This window comes from Lacerta agilis, chromosome 14 (genome assembly GCF_009819535.1).
Source record: "Lacerta agilis isolate rLacAgi1 chromosome 14, rLacAgi1.pri, whole genome shotgun sequence".
Taxonomy (NCBI): Eukaryota; Metazoa; Chordata; class Lepidosauria; order Squamata; family Lacertidae; genus Lacerta; species Lacerta agilis.
This window is the reverse complement of record NC_046325.1, coordinates 9,960,922-9,978,513: the sequence shown is the minus strand read 5'-3', so window position 1 is coordinate 9,978,513 and position 17,592 is coordinate 9,960,922. Positions and strand designations below refer to the sequence as shown.

The following is a 17,592-nucleotide window of genomic DNA, read 5'->3' as shown; positions in this document are numbered from 1 at the left end:
ATTACAAGAATAAATTGGAATCCCCATGTGTGTCCATAACCTACCTAACCCCTAAAACATACCACCTTGTGAGATCTTTTGCTGGAGTCAACTGGGCACAGCTCTAAAAATCAGCCCAAATTACCTTATGCCCAGAAATCAACTCTCACAAACTGAACTCTTCCCCACAGTTTTGGTTTATTAGAAAAGATTGATTGGTACTGTATAGTGCAGAACATATTGAACAGAGGTCGTCAAAATACAGCCCACAGACCGGATACGGCCCACTAGGCTCATTAATCCAGCCCGCGAACTTTGCTCCTGCAGCCAATCAAAAGCCGCAGACACCTCTGGGTGGACACTGACGCTGACACGGCTTCTGATTGGCTGCAGGAAATTGGCGGAACCTCTGGGCGCCATCCCTTCCTTCCCACTGAGGCGGCAAAGCAGGAGGAAGCAGCGGCGGTGTGGATGCTGTCTCCGCTGCCCAGGACAGCGGCATCTGGGCGGCGCCCTTTCCTTGCCACTGAGGCAGCCAAGCAGGAAGGAAGCAGCAGTGGCACAGAGGCTGCCTCTGCTGCCCAGGCCAGTGGCATGGGCGCTGCGCCCCAGCAAGACAAGAAAATACTCTTGTCTTTTATTTATTCTTCCCCTGGCATTAGTAGCATTGGTGGAGGGGCTTTTGGGAAGGGGTGGCTTTCAGGAGGCGGTGGGTCCAGCCCCCACAAGGTCTGAGGGACAGTGGATTGGCACCCTCCTGAAAAAGTTTGCTGACCCCTGATATAGAACCATGTGTGCATTTAAAATAATATCCTCAGTCCAGAAGCTACAGAGGTTAAAGGCAGTTAAGTGGAGCCAGTCTGGCAATAAATACATTCACTTTTTGTTCAGCAATAAGGACCAAGATTGCTTGTCCACAGACACGCTCAATGTGCCTTTTACGACATCAAAGAAGCCCATAAACAAATAGCACTGTATTAATCACCAATCCAACCATGTCCTTTAAATATACTGAATCATTTAAGAAATGGGTATAAATGGGTGGGTGATGGGAACTGCAGAAAGACCTGGAGCACATTGCATGGACTGTTACTGATGGGACCACCCATCAATAGTGAGTGCACTGCCAGAGAGGTTCCCATGCCTACCAGATTGCCTCAGACAATAAAAATGTATTGTTTCTAAAGTGGCTAGGTGTCATGATTTACTTCATTTCCCAGGGTCCCTATGTGCTGGAACAGTTCCAGCACTGTTCCCAAGAACCAGTTAGTGGGGTGGCAAAAGTGTCCCAACAAAGTCACATACATGAAAGAGTACAGGAGCCCCAGTAGGGGCAAACTTACAAACTGGGGGAAGGCTAGGGCTGGCTCATCTCTAAAAATACTGTATTTTGATAGAGGGGTTTTTAGGGAAATGGCTGGTGCCTGTCTATCAATGGTTTCATTACTGTGGGTGTATTGCGTCAGCAAGAAGGTTGGACTAGATAACTTTGGTGAACCATTCCTAATCTATAACTCACTGAGGTGCTAAATATGTTTACTTGGCAGTTCTGCTAATGATTGAGTCCTTTAAAAATTGCAAAAAGTGATGGTCTCCCCTGTAATTACTAAAATTACAATAATTAAATCAGCTAGCCAAAGCTCTGAAAGACAGAATGCGGAGTGGCGGAAGAATCAACAAAAAATCCCAAATATTTACAGTATCCCCCTGTTCCATAGACAGTTAAAATAATGCAGGTTAGAGAGGCCAGGCTCTGTGATTATATAGGTCACGTTTTAAACCACTGCATCTTATTACCATTCAAGGCAGGTCTTTGTGAAAGCGTTCAAATTAATGATAAGGTGCATACATGTCTCTTTAAGCACTGAATTGGCAGAGTCTGCTGCCTCCAAATCCATCCTGTTCCAATCAGGCTGATGATAATGATATTGCAGAGAGGCAAAGAAGAGTCCATGTGCAGAATCATGCTGCTGTTGCTTCTCTTGCTATTCCCCATCATGGTGTGCCTAGTGCATAGTGCTAATTTTACTACAACTAATCCTGTACCTATTCCACATGAGTGGTATGAGCCAGGTGACCATGTCATTGGTCAGATAGCATCGTTAATCTGCTACATCCTCCCCAATTTTTTATTTAATATACACCCCACTGAAGTCTTGATTGAGAACCCACTGTAAGTAAATAGTTCTTAATATTATTTCATTCATGCTTTACATTCTAATTTTTGACTGAAATATACTTCGCTTCGAATGAATAGTTTTAGAACTACATTGATTTGACAGCCAGTATTGATTTGAATGATTTGATAGACTGTATGAGAAACATCTGTGCATACAAGCCACGTCTACACTCTCACTTGGACATTAGGAATCCTTATGATTTAGTGATTGAATTCTGCAAAGAGAGAATTGAGTAAGAGAAGGAGAAGGCGGGTGGCATAAAAACCGAAGAACTGAAGCAGTCAAGTTTGTTGTTAAGACCAAATTGTTCAGATTGGTTATAACAAAGGTGGTTTGTGAAGAGCTCCGAATGTATACTGTATTTCCAAACTGGATGTATGAGCAGTAAAATGACAACAGAAATTCAATGAGTGAAGTGATTTGAATTTGGGCAAAAAAAAGTCTTAATTCAACTTATAAATCTATGGCATTTGAACTAGTGCTGAATGACTAGGACTGAGATCCGGGATAGCTCATTCATGCATCATTACTGATGCCAGAGGAATGGTAACTTGGGCAGGTGACAGGTATCCATTCACCTCTCATAAAAGCTCTGCCACCATGTCAGCATTCTTCACCACCACCACCATGTGGTTGGTGTGCTAATGTTACCTCACACATGTTTGATTGACGTGTTTCAGACATTTACACTTCCTGCAATCTGGTTGTTGGCTTGCATGGCAGACTAACGCTAGGGAGATACAGCTTCCAATCTCCATTCTCTGGATCAATTCCAACCAAGGGACTGTTTTGAGGATTCAAGGGGAGCAAAGAGAACTCAGAAAGCCAGCCTATGTTTCATTGATGAAAGGTGGTAAAAAATTGTGAAAAATAAACTGGTCATGTTTATTGCTCATAGGAAAGAATATAGTCCTTATAGTTTTTCTGTATCCCAATAGTCTGAAAGCTGTACCTCTCAAATCTAGATTCTGTGCAATTCCACTTTATTCACAGCGTGTTATCAAAGTTCTACCAACACATGCTTGCCATGGTATTTGCGATTGATGAGGTCAATGAGAATCCTAAGGTCTTGCCCAATGTCACGCTCGGGTTCCACATCTATGATAGCTACAAAGATGCTAAGATGACCTACCGCACCACTCTGGATCTGCTGTTTAACTCACATACTTTTGTCCCCAACTACAAATGTGGTTACCAGGAAAATGTAATAGGAGTCATTGGGGGACTTAGCTCTGAGGTCACCTCGTGCATGGCAGACATCTTGGGTCTTTACAAAATTCCACAGGTAGGAATATTATGGTTATCAGAAAATTGAGATTTCACACCACTCTCCAGCTCTCTTTCCAGCAGGAATATATTGATTCATAAATTTGGAGTGCTGTAACAGGGACAACAGAAAGGGACTGAAATGTATGGATTTTTTGTTGGTATGCCATGGGGTTCTGCACCAATGTGCATGACAGGGGCAAGGTTACAAAGGATGTGTGCTTAATGTACATAAGGGAATTTGCTTCAAAGGTGCCAGATTGCTAAATGGGGTACCCAGATGGGAATGTATAACATCCTGGGAACTTTTTATCAGTGGATCATATAAGTTTAGGACATGTTAACTAGGAATGCTTTCCCTGGGGAACTATGCTGTTTCTGCAGAATGTTCACATTCAAAGCCTAATTGAAAACCGTGTTTTCTAGTTACTGTTCTGTGATTTGGCATTTGGGAGACACTTCTAGCAGTGCCAGTATTATATGGTGTTCTGTATTGTTTAATTTCATTTTAGTACTTTTGTTTTTTGCTGGACATGATTGATAAGGTATTTTTGTGTTTTACTGATATTTTATTTTGGGGTGCAGAAAGAAGCAAATTAAAAAAGAGTAAATGCTCTCCTATACTTGAAGTAAAGTAACATCTACTTGTAGGAATCTGCTTTGATTCTGTAATAATGGGAATAACAAGAATCTACAGGACAGGGAATGAGCAAGGTTGTGTTTTTGTTTTTTATGTCAGTGTGGGTTGTTGTTTGCCATAAAATCAGTATATTGGAGATATATGGGATTAATAGGTTTGTTATGAAGTCTTTCACTCAGAATGCTTGGGCTTTTCCTTTTACAGATTTCATATGGTTCATTTGAAGCAGCCACAAATCATCAAATTAAGTTCCCTTCCTTTTACCACATGGTTCCTAAGGAAGATCTTCAGTATCAGGGACTTATCCAATTACTTCTGCATTTTGGATGGAAATGGGTTGGGCTCATCACTCCAGCTAATGAAGCTGGAGAACGTTTCTTGAATACTATTGAACCAATGTTTTTCAAGTATGGGATCTGTTCAGCATTCACAGAAAGAATTGAGTACCATATCCATTACACTGGTGACATATTTGATATGGTGCGTGACACAAGTTTTGTTTTGCCAGCTTTCATGAGAAGCACTGCGAATACAGTTGTTGTGTTCGGAGAAAGTACATCACTTATATGTTTGTCATTTGCTCTAAACGTAATGAAAATAGCTCAGCACATATTTCCTCAGTCCAAAAAGAACTTACCTGAAGGAAAAGTATGGATTACCACAGCTCAAATTGATTTCGTAATAAATATGTTTCAAAAACGTATGGAGGTTAATATACAAATGTTCCATGGTGCTATCTCCTTTGCAACTCATTCCAAGGAAATTCATGACTTCCAATACTTTCTGCAGAATGTAAATACTTCCTTGGCAGATGGAAATGGTTTTATCACAGATTTCTGGGAACAAGCATTTGGTTGTTCATTTGCAGATTCTACTAAGTCAACATACAAAGCTAAGCGTTGTACCGGAGAGGAAATGCTGGAGAGCCTTCCTGCACCAATTTTTGAAATGAGCATGACCAGCCACAGCTACAGTATCTATAATGCTGTCTATGCTTTGGCACATGCCTTACATAGGCACTTGGTTGGATCCAACCGCAGAAGAATGGAGGCTGCACGCAGACGATCTCCTCAGAATATAGAGCCTTGGAAGGTAGTGTTTGCTGTTACAAAGAGTTTGGTTGACAAAGTGTAATCATTGCTTCAACAGTGGTGATCTTGGCTTCTTCCAGTACACTGCCATTAGTTCACCTGTCTTCCCAAGAGATGTGTAAAAAATTTCAGAGACACCATTGATGGAATCTTTTGATCAGTTGGATATGGTGTTTATAAGTGGTCTACGTTTCACAAGCATACAGTAAGGTTGGTAGTACAATAGTTTTGTAAACAAGCATTTTTGTTTCCCTGTGAATGTCCTCGTCCTCAAGCACATATCATCAAAAGTAAGATTCCATTCTGGTTGCTATTGCCAATTCCTTCTTCCCCAATAGTCCCAGGCCACATATCGAACTCGCGCCCAACTCTTGCATTATAATCACCCAGGAGGATAACTTTATCCTCCTTTGGCGTCTCCGATAGAATGGTATCCAGCTGAGAGTAAACATTTTCTTTAATGTCTTCCTCGGCATCCAGTGTTGATGCATAAGAGCTTAGAATAGTAGCCTGTTGGTTTTTTGTGAGTTTTATTCGAAGGGTTGAAAGTTGGACCTTAATGCCGGTAGGGACTTCTGACAAGAGCTTCCAATATCGTTTTTGATAGCAAAGCCTACTCCATGTATTCAACATTCTTGTTCAGGTAGACCATTCCAGAAGAATGTGTAGCCTCCTTTTTCTTCCTTCAGTTGACCCTCACCTGCTCTTCGAGTTTCTTGAAGTGCTGCAATATCGATGTAAAAATGTCGCAGCTCTCTTGCAATGATGTAGTTCTGCATTCGGGACATTCATGATCTGTGTTATCTGACCAAGTCCGTATATTCCATGTTCCAAAGTTCAATTGTCTTTTATGACCGCTGGGTGGTGACCCCAGTGGGCATGGTAATCCAGTCAGGGGAAAAGGGAGGCAGACTATGTTTAGTGCACCTTTTCTAGCCCCTTTTTGGGGTGAGCAGAGTGGATCCCAAATAGGGCTGCTCAGTCATGGATACAGCTGCTGAGCTGCTCAAATGCCTCATTCCTTGAGTCAGAGCGACTGTATCTGTATCCACCGCCCATGTGCCAATTCATGACTAGGAGCTTCCAGATTCCTCGGTCCTGCCCCCATTACCATTTGCCAATTGCCATGGGACTTTTGGGGTTTGGGTTTGCAATGTGTTTTTGCAATATGCTTGTGTGTGGATCTGTTTTATGTGTGTAGATCAGTGCATGCTGGACAATGCACAGTCTTCACAGTAAGGGTTTATTACAATGGCATGATTATCACGATGACTGGTAGATTCTTATCTGCTGCAGCCTTCATCCACCTTCACAGCCTTTGTAACATACCACTTGTTATCATCCAACTGTTCTGCCATTGAGGACCTCTTGGATCATTATTTGTCTAGCTCTTCCCTTTTGACCTTATCAGCTTGGGTGACCATACTGGGAGTACAAGACTCCCAACGGCTTTATTCGCAAGGGTCCTAGGAATGTGCAGGCCCACTCATCAAGACAAGGTGATGATCCAGCGAGTGAGAAAATTGCGTGGCAATGTCCCTCCCTCCCATGAAGAAATAATGACACACGAGACACTGATATCAAATTAATGGGCATAAAGGCCACAACTTTATTGGTTACGGATGTTGAGCGGTATTGGCTTAGGCATTGGACCCTAACCACTATATCTGACCCCAACCCGGCTGTTGGAAGTCTGTGAAGGGTTAACCACCAAGGGGAGCCCAACTGACGCTTATCAAGCAGAACTCCCCTTGGGATCACCGTTGGGGCGTGCCTTAGGCCCTAACCTACCTAAGCTTCAGACAGGGCCACGCCCCCGGCATCCTTTACGGAATACCCTTCCAATGAGGGGCAGGTGATGGCGCTACCTCCCCTTTCCACCTCTATTGATGTTGTCCAATGCCTAACCGCCAAAGCAAAGTTGTAACAAATTGCTACGAGGTAGGTGAAAAAACCCGATTTGGCTAGCCCAAATGGGAAACAGTCCTACCAGGCGCCCCAGCCAACTGGGAAAACCAACCAGAGGTCCATAGCAAGGTCAAGAGCTAACCTAAAGGGTGGGTGGGCAGGAGCTCCAGTGAAGCTGGGGGGCAGAGAAGAAGAGGGGGAAGGATTCCTGCCAATCTCAAATTTAAAGGGACCGCAGTCCCACCGTTCCGCCGACTGGATTGGTCAGCCCGCAAGGTTAAGCGGCGGGAATCCAACCAATCACGCAGGGGCTCTAAATCAGCCCCTGAGGGCGTGCTCGGTGCGTGACGCCCGCAACGCCACCTCCTGCTGATGAGCGGAAGTGGCTTACTCGCATTATTGCATTTGGTACACAACTAGGTACCGTAAGCTAAAAGAGAAAGAAAATTAAAATCAAGCACATTCTCCACTTGGCCACCTTGTGATGTTAACATAAGAAAGGAAATAGGCAATTCCATTCCTTTTTTTATTATTCCTTAAGAGGTTTCAAGCTCACACAACCAAACCTTGCAAACTTTTCACCAGCTTTCTCTGCACTGCCACAACCAGCAAAAGCAGCAAGAAAAAACACACTTTTCTTCTGCAGAGGAGAAGGGAGCCATTGGGGAATTGGGGCAGTGGAGCAGTTTGATATTGCACTAGATAAAGCTAATTATCCATGATACCAATTTTGAAAAAGTATATTTACGGTCCCATATGTACAGCCCACCCCCGGACGTTTTACGGTCTATGGGTGCTGCACCAACGACACACGGACCCCAGCTGCAGCCCTCCAGACTTCTAGCTGGATCCTGCTTATTTCATTCACCACAGACGAGGATATTGTGAACTAAAAAGTTGTTTATTGAGTACAAAAGCTTGTGGTTGCTGATAAATAAAAGGTTGTTCAATAAGCTTATAACAGTTGTCCTATACCGGCCTAATACCTCTAAATGTTACCGGCCTATTACCTCTAACAGATAACTAAATAGCAATAACAACACGTTTCACAATCTCTTTATCCTCTCTGCTAACTTCCACCTCAGACTCTAAACTCCCAGCTCTATCTCTTGACTCACACTGCTCAACTAACTCTCCACACTTCAACCTCCAACTCCAACTCCACCTGCCCACACTTCTCCCTCACTGACCACTGGGAGGGGTGTTTTATACCCAGGCTAAGCCCGCCCCTGAGGGTTCTAACTGTCAGAAAATTTAACCCCTACCTGGCATTGGGCTAGTTCTCCACATACCTCCCTCCTTTTTAGGTTTGTATCAGAGGAGTTACTAGCCAAAGTATCCCTCTGATACAAACAACAGTTTAAACATTAACATAAACAAACATTTTCTATGCTTACTAACCTTAACTCCACATATCATACTGGCATAAAAATTGTGGTTTTTTTATTATATACAATAGTTCATGCAGCGTTAGGCCTTTTTTGCAAGAAAAGCCGTAACTGTCCATTAACCTTGGTCTTTGGGTCTTCATGATAAGGCGTCTGCGATGATGTTTAGGATCCTTTCACACTCCTTATCGTCCTTAACCGTCGCAAGAAGTATCTTTCTCTGGGCACCAGTCTTTTCTCTGCCATACGTGATGGGATGTAAGCTGTCTTCCTCGGCCAGATGACACAGTCCCATTCCGATCCCTGCACTCGAGGCGTCTGTAACGATTGTGGATTCCAAGCTGGGTAGAGGCCTTGTTTCTCAGGGTCAAAAGCGCTCTTAGCTCAACCTCTCCCTCCTTCAGGATCTCTGTTAAGGGTTCAAGCTCGCGGACTTGTACACACATCTCCATTTTATCATAAGCTGCATATAAACTGGTTGTCTGGCTTTTAAATTCACTGGGAACTATTTTCAGAAGTTTGTTGATATCTTCTTTTTTAGTCAGCTTGCGGAAGCTTTCTAGACAAGCGTGATCACTTAATGAAAGGGGGCTAAAAAGCTCTGATTGCTTATTGCTCATAGCAATCGCCCTTGTTGTCAGTTCATCTTTGGTCTGTATTGATTTATCAGTTCCCACTTCGAGCAATTTGAAGACTACTTTTTTATGCCTTTGACGTGGTAGCTCTGTTAATGCTGTGTAACCACATTCATTTTGGACATTTATTGGTGTTGCATGAGCAGCAGGGTACCCATCTTCCCACCACACAATCTCTAGTGTAGGAAACACTTTCACTTTCATAGAAATTCGATGGGACCCCATGCCAGCTATAACTTCCAGTACATCGTTCTTTCTATCTTTCCAACTGATGAATGGTTTATCATAAATATGACTAGTTGTTCTAACTGATCTCACAGATAGGTCACTGGACACATTGCCGGTAGACACTCCTTTACCAATATCACAGGCTTTTTCAACAACGTGAATACTGTAGTCTAGATTGGGTTCATGGTTTAGTGGCTTGATGGGGTTTATCATATTCACCTGCATGACCCGCCTCCCTTCACCATGCTGAATTATATCGTTTATATCATTCATTTTTGAAATCATAAGCGTGTTCTCGGATTTCATTTATTTCATCTGCCAGATTAGCAGCTTCCAGGATGGTTTTAGGGCGTCTTTCTTTAATTAAATACTTCAGATGACTATTAATCGTGTCATAAAATTGTTCTAATGCGATCACCTCTTTTATTTTTGCCACAGAATCGGCACCCTCCTGTTCTAGCCACTTGTTTAAATAATTTGTAGTTTTAGCTCCTAATTGAGCAAAGGTTTCCTCACGCAATTTTTTTATGGTTCTAAACTTTTGTCTCAGTTGCTCTGCAGTAATTCCGAATCTAACATAAACCAACTGTTTAAATGCTTCAAAATCTTTGGATTGATCAGATGGCATTTGAGAATAAATCTCTGTTAATGTTCCACTAATACGAGCTCTCAGTATTTGCATTTTCTCCTCATCTTTTACTTCAAAATCTTCGCAAGCCCTCTCAAAAGAAATGATAAATGCTTCAGGGTCGTCTTTATCTCTGAAGTCAGGGAATCTTTTTTAATCCACCCTGCTAGGATTTTGTGTGGAACTATTGTTGTTGTTTCTATTATCTACAGCTGATAATTCAAGTCTTTTCATTTCTAATAAATATTCTCTTTCCTCCCTTTCTCTTTCTCTCTCAATAGTTAAGGTCATTTCTTTCTCTTTCAGTTCTCTCTCTTTTGCCTCTCTCTCTCTCTCTCTCTCAATATTTAATTCTCTCGCTTTTGCTTCAGCTTGTAACTTCGCTAGTTCGATTTTTAAATTATATTCCTTCTCAAGTTTCCATTTCTCAAATTCCTCTGAGGCTTTAAAACTCGTCCCCTCAGCAGGATTTTTGTTAACTATTTCAGTACTGGTTTCTTCAATCTGCGAAACCCCATTTTCTTCTTCAGAGCTTTCTACTTGTGAGTCCCTAAGAGCTGGTTTCGTCTTCCTAGGTGGCATTTTCTATTTATTTGGTGGTATTATATTTGTACTTAAATCAAGGATGTTTCAGTTAAACTATTTCCTCAGGCTTAGTTTCCACAGTTTAGGTCCAAAGTCACGCCTAAAGTTACCTCAGTGCACTTTGTCCAGCGTACTTTTCCGACCTCTCACTATAAACCTTTCTGCCTGAAATAGTTTTAAACGCAAAGTATCTTTGTAATTCTCTCACAATCTCACAGTCTTAGGCGCTATCACACCACACCCTAGGGCCAGGTAATTCCTCTCTGAATTCCCCTTCTCCCTTTCCAGGTGTATGCGATCCCCCTTCCTGACTAGATTGTAGAGTCTCACAGAAGTTTGCTTAAATCCTCTTTAAGCCTCACACTTCACACAATGCGTCACCCTTAAATCTTTCTTGTACCTTGGCACTGCTTGCCAACACTTTAGATCTATCTTTGATCCTGATGTGACCACCACTTTATGTCTATCTTTCGTCCCGCCGCTGCCACCACTTTAATGTCGCGGGCCCTTCGCCCTGTACAGCCACCCCCGGACGTTTTACGGTCTATGGGTGCTGCACCAACGACACACGGACCCCAGCTGCAGCCCTCCAGACTTCTAGCTGGATCCTGCTTATTTCATTCACCACAGACGAGGATATTGTGAACTAAAAAGTTGTTTATTGAGTACAAAAGCTTGTGGTTGCTGATAAATAAAAGGTTGTTCAATAAGCTTATAACAGTTGTCCTATACCGGCCTAATACCTCTAAATGTTACCGGCCTATTACCTCTAACAGATAACTAAATAGCAATAACAACACGTTTCATAATCTCTTTATCCTCTCTGCTAACTTCCACCTCAGACTCTAAACTCCCAGCTCTATCTCTTGACTCACACTGCTCAACTAACTCTCCACACTTCAACCTCCAACTCCAACTCCACCTGCCCACACTTCTCCCTCACTGACCACTGGGAGGGGTGTTTTATACCCAGGCTAAGCCCGCCCCTGAGGGTTCTAACTGTCAGAAAATTTAACCCCTACCTGGCATTGGGCTAGTTCTCCACACCATATACCTCAAAGAAAACACAAATGGGTAGAGGCAGCATCCAAGAATAACAAACTGCAACTTCTCAATTAACTGGTATTGAGGCTAAATATTGTCATCCAGAGAGATTGTTCAAAAGCTCTGAAAATTTGCTTCTAAAATGTCCTTTTATTCAGGTGAATAAGGAGATCCTGTTCATGCTCATATTAACAATTTATCACCAGACTTAACACTTCCAATGGTGTCTTTTGACCAAAGGTCTTTAATCCACTTTTGAGTGTATTCAAGTGATAAGTTAGAATAGCATTGGTGTGCCTAAAATGAGACAGCAATCATTTGATTGAGCAGGAACTGAAAGAAATGCCTGCTTACAAAGAATTTCCTTCAACATATCCTACCTGATTCCATATGTGGTGTGTGTGGTATAATTCCTTCATTTTCAGAAAACAAGAATGGTTCTGCCAATTCTACACTGTCACAAATTATACTTTGAATCAAAACTTTATAACCCCTGGATATAAAGATCTTGAATCCATCTAGGAAAGCTGTTCAACAATATTAATCGGAATGTTATAACACTTTATAGACCTTTTGATTCTCTTTCCACCTAGCTCCACTCATTCCTACAGAAGATCTCATTCAACAACTCTGTTGGGGATGAAATTACATTAAATGAACGTGGAGAATTAGCAGCTGGTTTTGATATTACAAATTTGATCACGTTCCCAAACAGATCCTACATCAGGGTCAAAGTGGGAAGGCTGGATCCTCAGGTCCCTCCAGGCAAAGACCTCACCATTAATGATGGACAGATTAAATGGCACAGGGGCTTGACGCAGGTGAGGAAATAAATTTCTCAAATGCCAACATTCATGTTTATCCAAATAAAGTGGGATGCAATGAAAACAAGGAGGCCTTTTTCACTTAGCACCTGATTAAATGTGAAGTTTACTGGTAGAGATAAGTAGACTTTAAGAAGAATAAATTAATATGTAGATGGATAGTATTTTAATGGAGAGAATCTCTATTTGAACAATGAGCTTTGCTTGTGGGAACATACCTGCACATTAGTTTAAGAGATCCTATTTGTTGTCCAGCTCATGTTGACTGCATTCTGCTTGGTATGTGATATTATATTGTATATGATATGGAAATTCCATTTTTGTTTATTGCATATTTGTTAGCCACCATGGAGTAAGCAATGTCCTTGAAGGAATACCGTAAGGTCTATCACTAAATAAATGAGCCACAATACAAAAAAGAGAAGCATGCTCAGAAGACATCTAACACTGAGAAGGACCAATTGGTATCAGAAAGTGTTGTTACCATTCTTGTATGTGAATTTCCTGAGACAGATCTCCAGTTAGTGGCATCAGATAGAATGCTAAGCTTGTTACACCACTGCTTGGGCTTAAAATGAACATTATAACCCTCTTGAGTTTATATAATGCTATGCAGCTCTTTCTTATCCCATTGAATGTCCCACCTGTGCAAATATGGACCATATGTTTCACATTATTGTTCCTATTCCTTATATATCACCTGGTTAATACCGGCCAGACATTTTTAAAAAAATAATAATAATAAATTCTTCAAACATTTTTGGATAGGTGCCACCCCTGTCAGTATGTAATGACAACTGCCGTCCTGGTTATGGGAAGAAAAAGAAGGAGAGAAGTAAATTTTGTTGCTATGATTGTGAAGCATGTCCTAGCGGGATGTACTCAAATGAAATGGGTGAGAAATGTTATATTAAGATAGACCAAAATGCACAATTTATTTAGCCAACTCTGAGGTCCTTAAAATTTTGTTGTTGTTAAAATTCTGGTGCGGGAGAGGGTTAAAGAATGGATATTTAAATTGTTCTTATTGTTTGCTATATAATCTTTAAAGCATCATGAAAGAAAAATATTTAGAAAGGAAAATAATACATTTTACATCCAAATTCTACTAAATTATGATGGAAACGATGTGATGGACACTCCTCTAAGAAAAAGGCAGTTTTGGGAGAGAGTGAATGTCTCATTCAGTGCACCTCTCACGGTTCAGAAGATTTCAGCTGTAATATTGCTCTCATTTCACTACAGAGCAGCTTGTGATTCTAAGAAAGAGGAGGAGGACCACTAAAACATTTGATGCATGAGATTTATTTCTGAAATATCTCAGGCAGAAGTCATGGGCTAGAAGTTTTGAAAGCTGTCCTGGTAAAGAACATTAGCTAGGTGAACTCCTGATGACTAAAATTCTCAAGAATTTTCCTCACAGTTTCAAATTCTCCTAATCATTTGTCTTTTCAGATATGGAAACATGTTTCAGTTGCCCACCAAATAAGTATCCAAACCAAGAACAGGATAATTGCATTCCTAAGATACCAAACTTTCTGGGCTTTGATGAAACTTTGGCCATCATTTCAACTATCTCTGCAATACTGTTGTCTCTGATCACTGCTCAAGTGTTGGGCATCTTCATTAAGCACCAGGACACTGCCATAGTCAAAGCCAACAACAGAGACCTCACTTACATTCTCCTTGTGTCCCTCCTCTTGTGTTTCCTCTGCTCTCTGATGTTCATTGGTACCCCTAAGGAGGCAACCTGCCCACTCAGACAAACAGGTTTTGGCATTGTCTTCTCTGTGGCCCTCACTAGCATCTTGGCCAAAACTATATCAGTGGTTGTGGCATTCATGGCTACCAAGCCAGGATCCACAATCAGGAAGTGGGTAGGCAAAAAACTGGCTTATTCCATAGTCCTCTCTGGCTCCACTGTTCAAGTAGGGCTCTGTGGTCTTTGGCTGGCAACTTTCCCCCCATTCCCTGATTTGGACATGCAATCAATGAGTGAAGAAATTATATTGTTATGTAAGGAAGGGTCCGTCCATATGTTCTACTGTGTTTTGGGCTACATGGGCTTCCTGGCTACTGTCAGCTTCACTGTGGCCTTCCTAGCCAGGAAGTTACCTGACAGTTTCAATGAAGCCAAGTTCATCACCTTCAGCATGCTGGTCTTTTGCAGTGTTTGGATCTCCTTTATTCCAACTTACCTGAGCACCAGAGGAAAATACATGGTGGCTGTGGAGATCTTCTCCATCTTGACTTCTAGTGCTGGATTACTGGCTTGCATCTTTTTCCCCAAATGCTACATTATTCTTGTGAGGCCTGAGTTGAACACCAGAGAACATCTAATGCAAAGAAAGATATAAATAATAGAAGGATTTGTGGTTCCATGATTGTTCTTAGTTTTCAACACTGAAACGTCGGAAATGTGAATGAATGAGGAGGACAATGTGACCAAATGAAACTATTTCAGCTTTTTTGTGCTCTGTTTCTGGTCTGCAAAATTGTTGTATGTTGTTGTAAGAAGCCAATCTGACCAAATGAGGCAAATGTTCATATCAGCTTCTGAACTTCACCTGAAGTCAGTATAATTCTGAAAGAGAAACATCAACATTACTCTATAGCTGTTCTGATTGAACAGCTGATATGAATGAGGAGTAGAGAGTATTAATATTAGAGTTGATGTTGTTTTGACTAAGTGATATATAATTTATTTAAGAATCTAAATAAAAAAGCTATGTTACATTTCTGAGGCCTGAATTCAACAATAGAGAGTAACTGATCGAGAGAAATATGTACTGTATATTCTGGTGTATAAGACTACTTTTTAATCCAGGAAAATCTTCTCAAAAGTCGGGGGTCATCTTATATGCCAGGTAGATAATCTGCAGTTGAGTATATCTCAAACTCCATATTTTAACTGGAAAAGTTGGGGGTTGTCTTATATGCCCAGTCGTCTTATATGCCGGAAAATATGGTAAATGAGAGTTGTGTTTGTAGTTTCACTTATGTTCTTGGTATCAGTCTAGGAACATGAGGTATTACAAGTGTAAATTGGAATCCCCATGTGTGTCCACAACCTACCTAACCCCTAAAACATAATTCCTTGTGAGATGTTTTGCTGGAGTCAACTGGGCACAGCTCTGAAAATCAGCCCAAATTACATTATGTCCACAAATGAGCTCTCACAAACTGAACTCTTCCCCACAGTTTTGGTATATTAGAAAAGATTGATTAGTATAGTGCAGAACGTATAGAACTGAGGTCATCAAACTACAGCCTGCGGACCGGATATGCCCCACCAGGCTCCTTAATCCGGCCTGCGAACTTTGCTCCTGCAGCCAATCAAAAGCCACAGACACCTCTGGACGGACGCTGACGCTGACACAGCTTCTGATTGGCTGCAGAAAATTGGCGGAACCTCTGGGCGCCATCCCTTCCTTCCCACTGAGGCGGCAGAGCAGGAGGAAGCAGCGGCGGTGTGGATGCTGTCTCCGCTGCCCAGGACAGCGGCATCTGGGCGGCGCCCTTTCCTTGCCACTGAGGCAGCCAAGCAGGAAGGAAGCAGCAGTGGCACAGAGGCTGCCTTCGCTGCCCAGGCCAGTGGCATGTGCTCTGCGCTCCAGCAAGACAAGACTCTTGTCTTTTATTTATTTTCCCCCTGGCATTAGTAGCATTGGTGGAGGGGCTTTTGGGAAGGGGTGGCTTTCAGGAGGCGGTGGGTCCGGCACCCCACAAGGTCTGAGGGACAGTGGATTGGCCCCCTCCTGAAAAAGTTTGCTGACCCCTGATATAGAACCATGTGGGCATTTAAAATAATATCCTCAGTCCAGAAGCTACAAAGGTTAAAGGCAGTTAATTGGAGCCAGTGTGACAATAGATACATTCACTTTTTGTTCAGCAATAAGGACCAAGATTGCTTGTCCACTGACACACTCAATGGGCCTTTTACGACATCAAAGAAGCCCATAAACAAATATCACTGTATTAATCACCAATCCAACCATGTCCTTTAAATATTCATTTAAATATTCATTTCCCAGCGTCCCTACGTGCTGGAACAGTTCCAGCACTGTTCCCAAGATCCAGTTAGTGGGGTGGCAAAAGTGTCCCAACAAAGTCACATACATGAGAGAGTACAGGAGCCCCAGTAGTGGCAAACTAACAAACTGGGGGAAGGCTAGGGCTGGCTCAACTCTAAAAATACTGTATTTTGATAGAGGGGTTTTTAGGGAAATGGCTGGTGCCTGTCTATCAATGGTTTCATAACTGTGGGTGTATTGTGTCAGCAAGAAGTTTGGACTAGATAACTTTGGAGAACCATTCCTAATCTATAACTCATTGAGATGATAAATATGTTTACTTGGCTGTTCTGCTAATGATGGAGTCCTTTAAAAATTGCAAAAAGTGATGGTCTCCCCTGTAATTATTAAAATTACAATAATTAATTCTGCTAGCCAAAGCTCTGAAAGACAGAATGAGGAGTGGCGGAAGAATCAACAAGAAAGTCCCAAATATTTACAGTATCCCCCTGTTCCATAGACAGTTAGAATAATGCAGGTTAGAGAGGCCAGGCTCTGTGATTATATAGGTCACGTTTTAAACCACTGTATCTTATTACCATTCAAGGCAGGTCTTTGTGAAAGCATTAAAATTAATGATAAGGTGCATACATGTCTCTTTAAGCAGTCTGCTGCCTCTAAATCCATCCTGTTCCAATCAGGCTGATGATATTGATATTGCAGAGAGGCAAAGAAGAGTCCATGTGCAGAATCATGCTGCTGTTGCTTCTCTTGCTATTCCCCATCATGGTGTGCCGAGTGCATAGTGCTAATTTTACTACAACTAGTCCTGTACCTATTCCACATGAGTGGTATGAACCAGGTGACCATGTCATTGGTCAGATAGCATCTTTTATCCGCTACATCCTCCCCAATTTTTTATTTAATATACACCCCACTGAAGTCTTGATTGAGAACCCACTGTAAGTATATAGTTCTTAATATAATTTCATTCATGCTTTACATTCTAATATTTGACTGAAATATACTTTGCTTCGAATGAATAGTTTTAGAACTACAAAGATTTGACAGCCTGTATTCATTTGAATGATTTGATAGACTGTATGAGAAACATCTGTGCATACAAGCCACGTCTACACTCTCACTTGGACATTAGGAATCCTTAAGATTTAGTTGTTCAATT

At 41.8% G+C, this 17,592-nt stretch overlaps 1 protein-coding gene across 1 annotated transcript; it reads left to right on the top strand.

The window, feature by feature from the left end:
- The first annotated feature begins 3,186 nt into the window (after positions 1 to 3,186).
- LOC117057357 (vomeronasal type-2 receptor 26-like) lies at positions 3,187 to 14,753 on the top strand. Its single transcript, XM_033168200.1, has 3 exons — positions 3,187 to 3,444; positions 12,166 to 12,393; positions 14,139 to 14,753. Exons 1-3 carry the CDS (start codon positions 3,187 to 3,189, stop codon positions 14,751 to 14,753), a joined length of 1,101 nt encoding a protein of 366 aa, XP_033024091.1.
- Positions 14,754 to 17,592: the final 2,839 nt, after the last annotated feature.